This window comes from Apteryx mantelli, chromosome 3 (genome assembly GCF_036417845.1).
Source record: "Apteryx mantelli isolate bAptMan1 chromosome 3, bAptMan1.hap1, whole genome shotgun sequence".
Taxonomy (NCBI): Eukaryota; Metazoa; Chordata; class Aves; order Apterygiformes; family Apterygidae; genus Apteryx; species Apteryx mantelli.
Genome location: NC_089980.1, coordinates 2,207,492 through 2,223,413, shown reverse-complemented (window position 1 = coordinate 2,223,413; position 15,922 = coordinate 2,207,492). Strand labels below are relative to the sequence as shown.

Here is a 15,922-nt window from a genome sequence, read left to right as displayed (position 1 = left end):
TTAGAAGGGATAAATGCAGTGGTGGGATAAAGGCAAAGGGAGGCTGTTTTGTTTCGGAAAAATTAGCTATGATATGGGGATTTGAAAGAAGAAACTGGAAAGAGATGTGCTTGGTAAAGTTCAGGGGAGGAATAAAGACAATGAGATGATCTAAAGCTACCTAAAAATAGGTGAAGTGAATAAAAGAATTAAAACGCGGCAGTGTCAAAGTTGCCAATATTTTTTAATCATGTTGTCTGGGGAAGGGGCCAGCATAGAGGAGAAAAGAGAGAGAGAGATAGGTATTAAAATTACAAGATAGAAGTGAACCTAGGAGTAACCACTCGAAGGAAGAAAGCAAGAAAACTAATTGATCTTACCTAGCAGGGAAGTCAAAACTTAACTGGAGAAGAATGTTTTTTGAGGCAGGATGTTGAAGAGTGATCACTGAAGGAGAGAGACATCACATGAGCAAGGATCAGAGGAGGGAAACAGGTTTTAGGGAGAGCAAGGAAGGAAGCAGAAAATATTTATTGGACAAAAAGAGGTGAAGTGACAACACTGGGGCAACAGAAGCTGTGCAAGATTAAAGCCTATCCTAAACATGAGAGAAAGCAGCTGGCATGTTTTTTGGTCTTGTGATAGTAGAGACTAGACTTCAAAACCAAGGAGGTACCTCCAAATGCTGTGTAGAATAAAGCAATCAAGTGCAAAGTTTGGAGAGAGAGACCCAGTGAGGAGAACTGCCCGTTGGGAAGAGAAAGAAATTCCGGCAACATCACTGGAGGGTGTTGGTAAAGGTCAAAGTAAAAATCACTTTCCTCTTTGAAGGGATTCTTGTTGAGATGTCAAAAGTGCTGGTGGCTGCTTTCACAGCCTGAGCATATAGGCTGCTGCTCTTCTTTGGAAGAAAGAAGGTCTGATAGAATTCATAAAGAAGATGATCATCACCAGCAAGTTTCTGAAAAAGCAGCCCTTTACTGCAAAGCACTGTTCCATCAAAATCTGAGCTTTTGAATGGAATATGTTTTATTTGATATTAGGAGAAAATAGTTGGCACATGGCAAAATATTTTGTTAGGGTGTCACTAAAACAAGAAATGGCTTTTTTTGCTTTTAAAGACATTTCCTCTTGAAAAATTTTAAATCAAAGTTGGAACCAAACATTTTCCTTTTAATCTGTTCTGAACAATTTAAAGAGTGTTTTCTGAAATTAAACTGGAAGGTATGTTTCACCAATGTTGTGACCCCTCTTGGAATAGGAACAGTCATGTTCTGGGTAGAAAGAGGTGTGAATTTCCCCCATTGAAGTCTTTGACTGAAGTATCTATCCCCTGCTGTCAAAATTAGACAAAATTAGACTGACAAATCAGCCAGATTAAATGAGCTACTGACAATTGGGTTCACTTATTTTTTTTATTTCTGCTGGTGTTCTTCTTGATAGTTCCTTCTGGTTTTTGGAGGAAGACTCATCGCAGACACAGTTTACTGAGCAAAGGAGTATGTGGAAAACCTGGAAAACCACTTCCTTGACCCCTGCATGGAAAAGTGTCCCAGGAAAGGCTGTACGGATATTCCCTCTTTCTTTGAACAAATTCATTCACAGTCTTAACACTTTTTCTTAAGGTTGATGCAAAGGACAACTGGCTTATCTTTGTTTACTCCTAATTAAAGAGGGATGACTTCTACGTGGACATCTGTCGGTCAGCAGTTGAGATGAAATCCTGTTCTGCGATCTGTAATTGATGCACTTACATAACGTTCTGGAGAACAGGCGCTTTTGGTAATTGCTGATACAAACAATAAACCCTTTCTGCTTCTTCTGTTACTGACTCTCTTACTAAAAGCTTAACAACCAAGTAGTGTAAGATCAATTGCAGAGCCTTCATGATGCCAGAATGGTGTAATTTAGCATCATACAGGGAAAGAGTCTTGCTATGTTATTTTCACATATCTTCATACTCGATTTTGTGTTGATTCTTACTTGTCTGAGTCAAATATATCTGCCTAAGAAGTGGGAGGTAGTGGAAAGGTATAGGCTTTATTTCAGCTTGGCCTGAGAAAGCAATGTGCTTTATCCACATGAACATAAGCAATTTAGGATAGTGGCGGTATGAAAGCACATATTACTCATAAAGAAAGTCTATAGTATCAAGTAAAATATTTATCCTTTAGTGAAAATATGATTTTTTTTTGCATTATCATTTGCTTCCCTTGTTAAGCCGAGCATTTCTATTTGTAATTTGTGTAGAGCTGGAATTTTTTTTAGAAAATCTTTTCCTTTTGGAAAAGTCTATTCTCCAAGTCATGTTCTGATTGTCTTCTTGTTGAAAAGTTTGGGGTGTAGATCTTTCCTAAAAACTGCTTTGGATATTACATTATTTGGGCCAAGTAGAGCTACTGTCTATGTAACCCTTCTAGACTGAGACTGGCCACTGGGTACGTTGGGTTTCTGTGCCCTGAGCCCCAGGTTGGTGGCACTCCTTTCTCATCGTCTCTCCTTCTGCACCCCTTCCTCCCCCCAAAATCTTAAGCTCTCTGTTTTGTTGCAAGACAGAGTGAGGAAATTTCTCCGATTCCAAAGTTTCATTAATGCAAGAATTACTCACATCTGATTCTTGATAGTAGTGAAAACAAGCTACTTGTTACCATTTTTAGACTCATCTAGAGCTGTCATATTTAGAACGGCTCTGCTGCAGCAAAGCTGAGGATACAGTATAATTATGACTTTGCCTTTGCATAGGATATAATGCCAAACGTTAAATTGTTTAAAGAGCATGCTTAAAGGAGATTAATGCATGGAGTTACCTATTTTGGTAATCAGATAAAGCATTATCCTCTGTCACCCTTTTTATTTTAGTTTTTATAAATGACTAATTCAACCTTTATCTAAAAACCTGTGATGTTCAGTTTCAAATAAAAATTGAAGCATTTAAGTTCATGTAGACTAATTTCCTGCATTTTATTTTTTATTACGAAAGTTATTTGACTCATCATTTATCATAATGAGTGATTTAATGAAAGCACTTAATTAAATCATTTGTTCAGACAGTTTTCACCATCTAAGCCTCCCTCCTTCCCCCAGCCCCCGAAGAAGAAAATGCTAGCAAGACATCAGGCAAAAAAATCCGGAAAAACTAACACGGACTGTTCTAACAGATTGGCAAATGCCGGGATATATGTGAATAGCGTGCTACAACTTTTTTGTTTGTTCCCTTGATTATGCTCACGATAAACTGGCGATCCTATTTTGTTTCAAGTACGAGGGTGTTTAGACCTTCTTTTGTAGCTGTCCTCCAGAACTGTGCAATGAAACCCGATACCTTTTACTTATTTCCCTAGATACTCTAATCCCTCCCTGCTTTACCAGTATCTTTGAGCTATTCTTCCCTTTTGTATCCACAGCAACATGAATCCCTGCTGGAATTATTTGCTTCTAAAATGCAGGTGCTCTTGTTTCACGTTGCGTTGGTTCAGGCTCTTAACTTGAAGACTTTTTTCGCCAAATGGGCACCTCTGCTTTTACCACACTTCAGATTAGGCATTGTTATACATATTAAAGTACATATTAAAGCACATAAGACATTCTCTCTTCTAATGCACGGTACCTGTTCCCAGATCCTTTGTTGTTTTTCAGTTATTAGGGGCTTTTAGGCAGCAGCGAGGAATCTATAACCATAATAAATAAGCCGTCCTTTTTTGTTAGCCTGCAAATAAGGATGCTATTTAGAGAAGAAGGGAGAACAATATAGAGTTTGATAACGTGCATTATAGTCACTGGGCAGAATATCCAAAGCTGTGATCTGTCTGTAACTTTATATTTCAGTGCCTGATATTAAATGTTGCTAAGCACCTAGGGCTTGCCTGTATTTTTCCGACTTGTATTTAAGCACCTGTATATGGATTTAAAATCCTAGGGTTAAGCATCCCAGCTCCAGTTCTCAGTTCAACCTTTGTAATTTAGCAAGCCAAATTTGTGCCATAGGGCTAGTTTTTGTATTCAGTTTCATGTTTAAAGGTTCTGATAATTTTCACAAGTGCCCGTCTCTGCTTAAACACTTAGCAAATCTGAGCCTTAGCTGCTGAATAATGTTACCTGCCTGTTTGAAAATCTGACCATTATTTGGACGAAATGGACAGAAAGAAAGATTTGCTGCTTGACTTTTTTTTGGAAGACACTGCAGTTGTCATGTTTTCGTGACACCACAAGCATCTACTCCTATGTTTCAGCAATACCTGAAGGCAGTGGGTTGTACATGCGAAAAGCCCTCACTGCAGTGAGTTTTACAATTGCCGTCTCCTAACTGTGGATGAATACGCTTCCTGTTGTCCTTAAGCCTTTCGTTCCGGAGTGGCTCCGGCGAATTTAGAAGCTCGCTTTTCCACACACACACATCCTTTTTCTTAACAGAGCTACCGAATATGAAGTTTTACAGGGGGATGAACATCCTGGCTCTTCATTGTAAGGTTTTCACTGGGCAATGCCTATTTTTAAGGGGGCCGATTACTTTCCATTATAGAAAATGGCTTTCCCTTCCTCTTAACTTAGCCAGGCCTTACTGGTTCAGGCGGGGGCTTCTTGGGGCCACAAACGAAATCCTTTTAGAAAACTGCCACACAAATAATTGAGCCATTTCCTAAAACAAGAGTGAGGAGCAATGCGTGCCCGTTGTCGCAGGTGAGAATGTTGGGATACCTTCCTCCGATTAGCTGCAGGGCAGAAGAGCCCAGCTTCACGTTGGCCAACAGCGGATCCCTTCCACCAAATAGTGTTTAAGGCACTGCTCCTCGCGCTAACTTCTTCCACTGGAGAAGCCCACAGTCCCTGCTGAGGGGGCAATCCAGAAGGTCCTCTCTCTCAGCTCGTTTGGCTACCACTCTATTACTAGACAAGATTTTAGGGTAAAGAATACGTTTCATGTATTCTATAGAAGTGTAGGGTTAGACATTTGTTTGACAGGGTTGGAAGCAATGTTGCAAGGGAAAAACAATACACATTTATCGAGAAGATCCTCTGAAATTGTCCCCATGTCTCAGCTAGATGGGGGGATGCCTAATTTTCCTTCTCTCCAAGATTGGCACGCACTGAAAAGCTGCTGGGGTTCTTATCCATTAAAAATGAGGATTTTCTTTAGCTGTTTTAGACAGTTGTTGGTGGAGCCCACTGCATTCTCCTGGGATGCTTAGAACAGCTCTTTCTTCAGTTTCCTTCTTCTCGCCAAAGTGGAATATTCCCTTTTCCTTCCTCCTCCTCCTCTTCCATTTCCTCCTGAGATCATGGTTTAGAGAAATACTACCTTAAGTTTGCTGTCATCCTCTGTTTCTTGGGACTTTATCACCTAGATGCAAATGTAGTAGGCAAATACATGCTCCCCTTCACTGCTTGGGGGTTTATTTTGTGCCCTTTCTTCTGTGTTATTTCTTAGTTCATGTTTCAGAGATACTTAGTACATTCCATTAACCGGAAGACTTGCTTTTTCTGTTTACCGTGTACTTAAGACTGTAATCATTTATCATTTACTGCACACTCTAGGAGGTATAATTTCCCCTCAGTTGAAGTCCACATATGAGGAATTAGTAAAATAAAAGAAGGCTTTGGCGTTAAGAATATTTTTTCTAAATTAGATTTCAGGGCTTTACCATCACAAACTACCAAAGAAATAACTTATTTTAATATAATTTATTGATCATATTTAAAAATAATAAATACATATAATAAAGTATTATATAGAGAGAGTTATATATATATTATATATGTGTGTGTGAGAGTGTGTCTGGGTATATATATGTGTGTATATACATATGTGTTTGTGTGTGTGTGTATAAATACAAGTAAAAGAATACAAGTACTTCTGTACAACTCCAGCACTTTTATGTTTTGCAGCAAAGCCTTGAAATCAAACAAAGAAGTCATTCTCCTATCAGGGATGGCCTTGTGTTCTCCCACTAAAATAAATAAAAATAATAATACAAAATGAAGCAACCCGGTAATTGAAGCCCTCATGGTGATGTGTCAGTAGGGGCAGATCCAGAGAGACTGAAGCCAACTCTTCCGCCATCAACCCTGGGAGCAGAGCGTGGGAGCGTGCCGCAGAGCTGCCCTGCTGCCGCCTGAACGCAGCTGGTCAGGCTTCATGGTGCTCTGTTGCACCACGTGGCCGTACAAGCACAAAACGCCGTTTCCTAGCATAGCTATGCCCGGTAGGGCCCTTGCACGATTTGTTTCTGAAGCCGAAATGAGCTCCATGAATAACGTCTCTGCTCCGGAGAGCTGGAGTCTCTACGGTTGTGCCGACGCGCGCGGGTAGTGCAGGCTAATAGAAGCAGGCGTGCAGAATAAACCCATTGGTGCTGAGGACCCAACATCCATGCCATAAACATTTCAGCGGGGGTTACCCTGGCTTAACTCTTTTGCGTTCTCCTGGGTTGAACTCCCGTGAAGAGGTGGAGCTCATTAGATGTCCTCTCGGAGTTCATTTCCAGTTTAGTTTCATCTAAAGGAAATCCAGTTCATGCCACCCACGCTGCAAGCCAAAGTGTGATTGGGAGAGTCCCTTCAAAAGCAGGCCCGGATCTAAACGGAAACGCTAGTGTAGCGTCCGTTTCCTCTTCTGCCCCACGATACCTGCGTAACGGTGGGCAAGTTTCATAAGTCAAAGCGTCTGCAATTGTTCGTTGCTTATTTTGAGAGAAAATGATCGGAGGTGGCAGGAGCTGGACTGATGGACGTCTTGAGCTACGCCAGCTTCTCTGGCGCGGGAGGGGAGTGGGACTGTACTTTGAACACCGGGAAGGCAATCTTTGGTGTCCGGCTCTGGTTCTCGTCAATCGGGCCTCCAAAATCAGCGGGCCTTTTTGAGAAGTTTAATCTGAATTTCTTTGTGCCGTGATTTTCTAGATGTAAAACGGGAGTCGTAAATATAACTCATTTCATCATGGTATTCTAAGGAGACGCTAATCAACATTTTTATGCCTAGGGAATTAATGCATGAGAAACATGAATTAATGTTTGGGGCCCATGGGAATGCCATGGGAGCACTGAAGTAGAAATTAGTAAATTGTATAGAGTGAAAATCTTGAATTGAAGCGGGGAAGAACGGAAGAGATATCAAATGACTGTGGAAATACTGAATGACTGTGTACGGACCAAATAGCGTAGAGCATCTGTAGAAGAAACTAGTATGTGAGCAGATCAATAAGGATGGCATCCTACTGCACACATACAAAAGAGGCAAATTAATGTTGCCGGGGACCTTCATCCTACCATTTGCCGATGCTTGCTTGCATCATTTTCATCCTAAATATTGTTAATGTAATTTAAACTTACTGTTACTGTAGCACCTGGATTTGGAGACCCATTAGGCGAGAGGCCGTGCAACATGTACAAAGACACTGTGCTGTGAGGGCAGGCAGGATAGAAAAATGTCTTGGAATAATTTTCCTCATTGTTATATGTAAACTAAATGCCAAGGAATCGTACTTTTTAGGTGAATACAGTTAATCGTATTTATTCACATTTGCGCCCCACGAGAAGTGCTTCATGAGTGCAGATGGCTTTCTGTACACTTTAAAATTCAGCTTAATGTGTTGGGCCAGACTCTCATTTATGTTAAGACCACTTTATATCACTCAGCCAGCATAACGTGTCTACAACTGAAGAGCAAAATCTGTTTACACCCACCTCTGCAGAGTGACCTTAATTTAAAAGAGAATCAGGCCCATAATCTTTATAAATATATGCACTTTGTTACATTAAGGTTATTTATTACATTGCACTCATCCTAAGTATGCATGGAGATTTACCATAGATAATCCATAATCCAGAATTAAACTATTAATATGCATTTTGAGGGTGGCAGCCCTAACCTTGAAATTCCTTGGTTTAAGTGTGACCTTTAACTTTGTTTGAATATATTTTTTTAAACGTATGAATAACAAATTAACATTGGTTGATAAAAAGCATTCTGATTCCTTTGTAGCATTTGCACCAATCCATACTTAACTTACACAAAGCCTTGAAGATTAGAAGGCTTAATCACTCATAATATTTATTTGTTTTTAAATGTCAGACCACATTTAGTTCAACATAGTGTCAGTCCTATTCCTCCCCACACTCCAGTGTTAATGAAACTAAGGTGGAAAGTATTCTTTTTGTGTCTGAAGACATAGGCGTCTTAGAAAAATGATAAAACATATTGTATGGCCTATGTAAATGAATTGTTTTCTGTATCCTGCTGGAGCTGGAATTAAAATCTGTGTTGTTTCCTTCATAAGTCCTCCCACTTCCAATAGACCTATTGTAGGAAGTGGCCAAATTAATGGTCGTGGGGATTTATTTTCCTGTCCTGCAGCCATGTCTCTTCCTACAGAAGCTGGGCTATAAACAGCGAAGGCACAATAGCTGTTTTTCTTCTCTTCCGCCGAGAGAATGCCAACTTCCTGCCCTTTTCACGTGTTGTGTGATGGTATATTGGAAAGAGTAAGTTACTCATGAAAACATCATAAAAAGTACCCAGTTCCAGACACGCTGCCTCATGTTTTAGATCCCGGCTTTAAGCATAATACATTGCACTGTTGCAGAGGTCCTACTTCTTTTTCAGTATGTACTGAAAAAATCATGTAAAACCAGTAATTGCAGTATTGCACAGATTTTTCCAGCAGCTGTCCGAATAACTGCAGATTTCCAGCATGGTTTGTTTTTTAAAACGGTTCTTCTTGAGCTCTAGTTCCGCAAAGCTCTGAGCACATTCTTTAATCCATATTCCTGTTAAGCAAAGCATTCAAATCGGTGAGACTCCAGCCTGGACGTATGAATTAATTTTTCTTTCTTGTAAGTTGGTTTTCTCTATTGCCCATTTTCCTTGGATTCAGGTGTGAAACAAGGAGCAGGTGCCGCTTCCCGAGTAGGTACGTGTGGACGAAAGGAAGGGGAAAATGGGAATGACGGGGACCCTCTTCTCTGGAGCTAGATGCTATACAGCTAACGGAAATGGCACAGGGATGGACTGGGAAACTCAGCTGCCTGCAAACACTCTGTATAACCATATGTTGCAATGCGCTCACGTTGCAGCTGCACCAGACTGAGCCTCAGCAAACTCATATTGACTTAACTGTGGCATTTTGTTTTTCTTTTCGCAGTCCACACCTGAGGTTTAACAATCTGACCTTGATTTCAATTCATGGACTTCCAGGGAAGAATCTACCTGGCTCCAAACATGGAAGATTTTTAATTAACAGGTTTGATTTAGTATCTAAGTACTTCCATAGCTTCAAAGGGAAATATAACACTTTGCAATTCTTTGTGAATTTGTCCTAACTTTTAGATAGATACTTAGACAGATAGATAGCCTCAAAGTAATCCCGCCTATCTATAGAACATGCATTCACCTGTGAAACAAGTCAAATATAATTATCCCCAGGGCAATACTGCAAAGCATAAAGCAGTAACATAGGACAGCAGCCCATTGCATTACACCAGGACACTGGCCTCTCTGCTTTCCGAGACCTCTTGGACAGTTTAGATCTCTGGGTTAGAGAAAAATGAGAAAAGTTGACTTTTGCTTTTTTAGTATTTAGTTTTTAACTTGGATGAGTTTTGTTCCAGATAGATAGCGCTGAACCAAAGGGCATCTAAGACTTAATATTAGCAAGGTGAATAGTGATCTCCTCATAGCAGACACGGGGTAAAATGCAGCACCCACTGATGCTGGTGGGAATTTTGCTACCAACATCAGCATGCTCAGCGTTGCACCTCGCCCGGGGAGGGCCAGGGACGAGCTCTTCCCACGTTCCATCCCTACTCATGTAAGAAAGCCCGGGGTGGCTGAACGTCTTCCGCAGAGGCCACGCTGTATATGCCACTTCTTGTGACCTGCTTATTGTTTTTCCCAAATCTTTTCATCGGTAAGCAGCAATACCCTAAGGGACCGGCTCTTTAAACGGCCAGACAACTCAATGGCTGCTTGCTGAGCCTTGAACGTGAAGTCTCTACAGAGACATAGGCGTGAAAATGTTGTGATGCTTACCAGTTTCAAACGAGCTCCCCTCATTTGCAATTTTGCCCTGTCAAGGAATTTTTGATAGATAGTGACCTGAATTAATTTTTCATTGCAGGAAGGTATGTTTTTTAAGTACAAATCTAGTAAATGAAGGGGTTATATGTACAAACAACATGCACACACTGGCACTTATTAGGTAAAACACTTCCCTAAGCATAATGTAAAAAAAGAGTTATACTGGTAATTACAAAATACGTATCCCAACGGAAAGTTGTAGTCCATAGCTGCCTCCCCAGAACTAGCTGTTAAAATTTGAAAGCAGATTAAGGGTGAAAATTGAACTCTGCAGGGTATGATTTTTGAAAGCATCCCTGCAATTCTGGATTGTCAGTCTCCTGGGAGCCGTGCACCTCAATTATGAAGGTGCTTTTGAAAAGCCTCATCTGTCCCTGATGTCCATTTTATTTATAGATTTCTGCATGATTATGGTTTAGAATTGTCAATGGTTTTCTTCCCTTATTTATTTCCCTCCAGTGTTTGTGAATACAGAGAATGCAGAGCACCTCAGAAAGCCTGGTCATTCAGTTCTCAAAGTCGTCAGGTCATGAAAACAACTTTATTTGCTTCTGTGGCATCCTTTATGACAGTTCTGGGAACTCAATAGGAGCAATTAATCTGCAGCAATCAATTCTGATGATTTAGAATGTATATTCTGGTACAAATGGCAAAATAAGAGCAGTTATTAGTGCTGGGTCTCTCTCCAGTATTCTCTGTTGCAGTCACATGATAGGGTATAAAGGCATCAAATGGTCAAGCACGAATCGAGTCCCCTTTTTATTTAATCATGCTGCATTTAGTCCTGTTGAAGAAAACGGAATAATTTTTGTCCCTCAGCATCAATAGAAAGTAAAGTTATGGAGCCTCTCAATGCCAGTGAGCTTTATTTGGTAGATGGAACATTTTATTCCTGCTGACAGTGACTTCAGATCACAGACTGAGTGAAGTCCAAGATTTTTTTAGTGACCTTTCTCATCTTGTCTCAGAGGCATGAGGTGCTGCTAGGGGTGAGCCCCAGCTTCCTTTCAGGCTTGACGGGCGAGTCCCCCCTTCTCGCCATGTCACTTCTCTGATCTCGTAAACTAGGCTTTTCTGTAACATGAGCCATTCATCTTTTTTGCTTTTTGCTTGTTTAGAACCTGTGTTACTCTTCTTCACTGGATTCTGCAGGTTCATCCCTCTTCAAGGCTATAAACAGATTTAGGATTAGCATTAATTTTCAATTCTACTGAAAGAACCTTATTTTTAACAGCATTTTCCCCGTTTTAAGTTTTCAGTGTCAGGAAGGTATTGAGTCTGGCTGGATTTGAAGGATGGCCAGCAATCTGTTATTTTCATAATGGGCTATTGCAAGGCTCAGCGGTGTTCAAGAGTCATCATGGACCAGGCTGAGAGCATTATGCCTCTGTTCCTCCATGCATTTTATAGTGATGTGTCTATTATACATCTGTGTTGAATTATTTTATCTTCAGGAATCTCTGGCTGCAGGATCTTTGCCTTTCCAGAAGCCTGTTAAGCAGAGAGGGCAGTATAAATGCCATAATAAATAAATATCCTGGTACTTGTTCATTTGGGCAGGATCATAAGAGAACTTTTTAATCTTTTTAATTCCCATTACTGAGGCAGTAAGAGAGTTTTTAATTCCATTCCGATTTTGCTTTAAAACTGGCTTTTTAAACAGCAGCTTCTAGATCTTTGATACTTCCATCCTATGGATGGATATGTGTTGTAGTTTACATTTAAAACAGGCTGTAACACCTCTGAGATCTAAGAGCTGCAGAAGTAGATCTTACTCCAGATTTTCAAAATCAGCAAGCGATTTGGGGTTCCGTAATTTTTTTGGTGTCGATGTTGAAGCATACTGCCAGAACCTGATTCTCCGAATGTGCATACCATATCCTCCCTGAACATCAGAGTCTTATCAAGGTGTCGCATTTGGACACCAGGACCGTGGGACCACCAAAATCATCAGTGACTTGTGTAAAAGTTTGATCAGGCTTTCGTTTCAGCAGAGTCACTGCTTTCAGTTGGGCTTTCCATCTAAACTTTGCAATGCCGTCGAAGCTCGTAAGACTGCACTCTATAACCAGGGACATCATCTGTCCAGCAGAATTTTGATTGCTAAGATAACGCATGGTGCAGGAAGGGGAATATCAGCTTGCTTCTTAGATACAGACATATGTTTGCGTCTCTAGCTGTTAGGGAAAGAAGCAGCACCTTTGGTTTGGACTTAGATCACTGACACTCCGAGTAAATGTGGAAATTCCAAGAGTTGAATGGCTGAAATAATATCTAACCAAGATGGCCAGTATAATGACTGTTTGCTATCTCAACTTACGAGCCACTTGGTTTAATTTTATGTACCTGCTTTCTGAGTTTCCTTAGAAATCAAAACATATTTGAAAGAATCTACTTTCCATTTTCAGAAGTGACGTAGCAAGTTAAACAACTAACAGCCACTAGCATTAAATGTTTAACCTGCTTGGAAACTTTTGAAACTCTTAGTCCATTCTTGTCTGTATCATTAGCCGCTTGTGTATCTTCACAATCTTGGTTCTGTCTTTCAAAGCCACTTTTAGAAGTAGGACTCAGACTTGTGTGCGCCATTGACGTTTACAAAAATATGACCTGCATTTCTGGTGTCCCCATAATTCAACCTGTTCAAAAGCAGGAGAAGAGTAGGGAACGTACGTCAACAGAAGAGAGTGACTTCAAATCCCCTTTCTCACTTGCCTAGGAGATTGAGGGACAAAATGCCCTGGAAACCATAATTACTATGATGTGGAACAAGGCTTTGCTTCTTAAAATGAATAAACAAACCTTTGCATTGCTTGTTAATTAGCACTGAAGGTAATTTCTTTGAAATTATAAAAATTGCATCTCCATGCAAGTTGAATACCAAATGAAGCAAAAGTGGAAAAAAATTAACGAAGGAGTCTTGCATAGGAGAAAAAAATAGCTAGCTAAAATACTTTACTTTCTTTTGCAGGTGCAAAAGCCTGCTTGTCGCATCACCCTGCAGGTTAAAAGCAGAGTAAAGCATATCTTTCCGTCTTCGTTTTTAAATTCCGTGGTAGTATGGCCCAACACTGGGAGGCATTATTTGGTTTTAGCAGAAAGTTGTCAATTTGTAACTGAGTATTTCGTAATGAATACTCTTTTACTATAGACTTCTCGTGAGCTCACAGCGAGAGAACAGGCTTGAACCACTCGGGGACTTCAACTAACTCACCAGATGTCTAATTAATGCCTGCTGTCAGCTGCTAAAATGTCACTTACAGATATTCTTTCTTCGCAGCCACTGTTTTAATGATCAAGATTATGCACAGATGTCACTTTGTTCCTGGGTTAATGTTGTGGTTGGTAAAATGACTGGCATAAATCGAGCTGCCAAATACGTAGTTGTTTCCAAGGGGAAAAAAGTGCCATATGACCACCTTGTTCTCTGTACCGGACAGCAATACCAGGTAAGAGTGTGCGCAGGCACACACGAGATCAATATGTTCGGTGTTTGCAGCGAATAATGTTTCTGTGGTTAGCAGAGGAGGCGAGTACTCCCTAGCGAGGGTATAACCAGAAGGTTTGCAGCCCTTCGGTGGAGCAGGTCGTGCTATTTCGGTGCACCTATAGCGTCTGGAGAAGTAAAATATATTCGAGTAGATGACAGAGGCTTTACAAAATTTTCTACCAGTAGTGTCAGGATCAGATATTAAGCAAGGCTCCTAGTGTTTTTTCCACCGTGACCATTAAACCTGCTGAAGGGTAGCCCCAATTGATGTGGCAAATTCGCCCCAGCCACCAGAGACGTGACTCCAGCTGGTCTGACACTGTTTGACCTAGTTTTGGCAGTGGGGGGAATTCCCTATCAAATTAATTACTCAGTTCACACGATGCCTATGCCTGGGCACATGCACGGTGCTATATATTACTGTAGCACGTGCTTCAGTAAAGGTCCAAGTGGGGTAAAACGCTACAGAGAAGGTGGGCTCTGTTGCTCAGTGAAGTCCTGCAGCATGTGTTTTGGGGGATGCAGTCTCAGGAAGCGAGGGTGACGAGAGAGAAGGTCTGCATCTCCAGCAGAGGTGGCTTGTTTGGGCCTCGGTGGAAACTTGTTTGGAAACTGAAGCAGTTCTCCCATTGCCCCAACTTCAGCAGCAGCTCTGGTCTCTAAAGAGGCTGTGTATAAAATGAACTCATGCAGAGTGGGATTTAGTGCTCTGTCTTGCTCCTCAATAAGACCTCTCTATACACAGATAGTTGCTTCCAGGTTTGTATCTCTAGTGTAATTCTAATTATAATAATGATTATAAAAAAGGCATGGAGCAGTTCCATGTAACTTCAGCATTAAATGCATCCAGTAGGAGAAAGTGGTCCACAGCCTGCCAGAAGAATTGTGCAAGTGGCTGAATGGAAAAGTGTGATATGATGGGCTGCAAAAGGTGGTCTTCTCCTGTCTTTCTTTTTTCCCTTGTTTTTTTTTCCACAGCTCTTCTTGTCCAAGTTCTTTTTTGTTTTGTGGAGAAGAGTTAGCTGGCAATTGCTCCGGTCAGCTTAAGTGAGCTAGCTAAGGAGACTTGGAGACATATTTAGCCACTTTCCAGGGTGCTGATAGAAGTTCCCCAGATCTGGAAGAGCTCTGAGAAGAGTGCTGCTGGTGGGGAGAAGCTGAGAATCTGGGGAGCTGTTGTGTCCTTATGGCTTCTTCTCTATCCAGTTTCTGGCTTGGAATATAGCATCGTATCACACTTATGAGATAAAGCATATTGAATTTATGTAGGCAAGAACCACTGATTGAAGCAGACCCATTCACACTTAGTTATATGTAAAATGTGGATTCAAGCTCATCCCTAGCCCTACAGACTCTGCTTGGACTTGGACGCCCCAACCAGGGTTCATTTTTTCTTGTGCATCATCACATGGCCCTCACATTATATTAACCAGATGGCAATATCATCTGCATAGCCCCACTGCCTGCAATGATTTTGCCTTACTGATTGGTTTTGAGTAGAAATCACGAGCAATGTATTTTGCCTTTAAGTCAGCAGATGAGACTGAGCATGTGTCTACAGGTTTTTTTATAGTGCTCCTCATCATAAGCCACAAATATTAATGTAAGGTATCTTCAACTCCACAGTTAGATCTGTATTACATGCACGCAGCAGATTTGTGGAGCAAGAAAGTCCCATTTTTTTCTGTACTCACTTTTCAGAGTAGAACCATACTTTAAATGACAAATGATGTTCTCTCTTCAGCAGGGATGAAACAAAAATTAAATCAAAGTATTATCAGAATGAGTTTAAGTGCCCCTAGAAAAAAAAATATTTGGGGAAAACTCTATCACTTGCAAAATAAGTTATGGGAAGTAACTTCCACTGGAGGAGAAAGAAAGATATGGGAGGCAAGGGAAAACTCAGGTTTTATCTGCCTTCGAGTCAAAAACCTAACATCATCTATTCTTATTTTTAAGCTGTACAAAAATTAGGAGGGAGTTATTTTTATCACCTGGTTTCTATTTTATTATGTAGAGCCAGAGTTCATCCTTTTTCTAAGTTGTCCCTTATTTGGTAAGAAGTCAAATTAACGTTAGAAGGCCTAGTGACTATGTAAAACATTATTCATTATGATTAAGAGGATTTACTTTTGGGGTAAGACAGATCATTTGATGTCATGCCTGTTCTTACATGACTGAATCATATCTCAGTTGGTCCAAGTGGCAGTGAGGACATTGTTAAGGGCATTAATCCCTGGTGCTGTACAGTCATAGGTGAGATTGCCTTTCATGTTCAGTATAATGCAGATTTGTTGCTCTAGTAGTAACATTATACAATTAACACTTTACTGAATCTTGGTATTTTAACCATCAAGCGGGTTTTGCTCCCTTTCTCTTGG

The 15,922-nt window shown here is 40.7% G+C and overlaps 1 protein-coding gene across 1 annotated transcript in view; it reads left to right on the top strand.

Annotated features, from left to right (window-relative positions):
- The window catches only part of CFAP61 (cilia and flagella associated protein 61), a 140,856-nt gene that overhangs the window by 87,278 nt on the left and 37,656 nt on the right, over positions 1-15,922 (top strand). The window contains exons 18-19 of the mRNA XM_067293896.1: positions 9,117-9,215; positions 13,332-13,500. Of these exons, the coding sequence (XP_067149997.1) occupies positions 9,117-9,215; positions 13,332-13,500 (268 nt within the window). The remainder of the gene's footprint in view (positions 1-9,116; positions 9,216-13,331; positions 13,501-15,922) is intronic.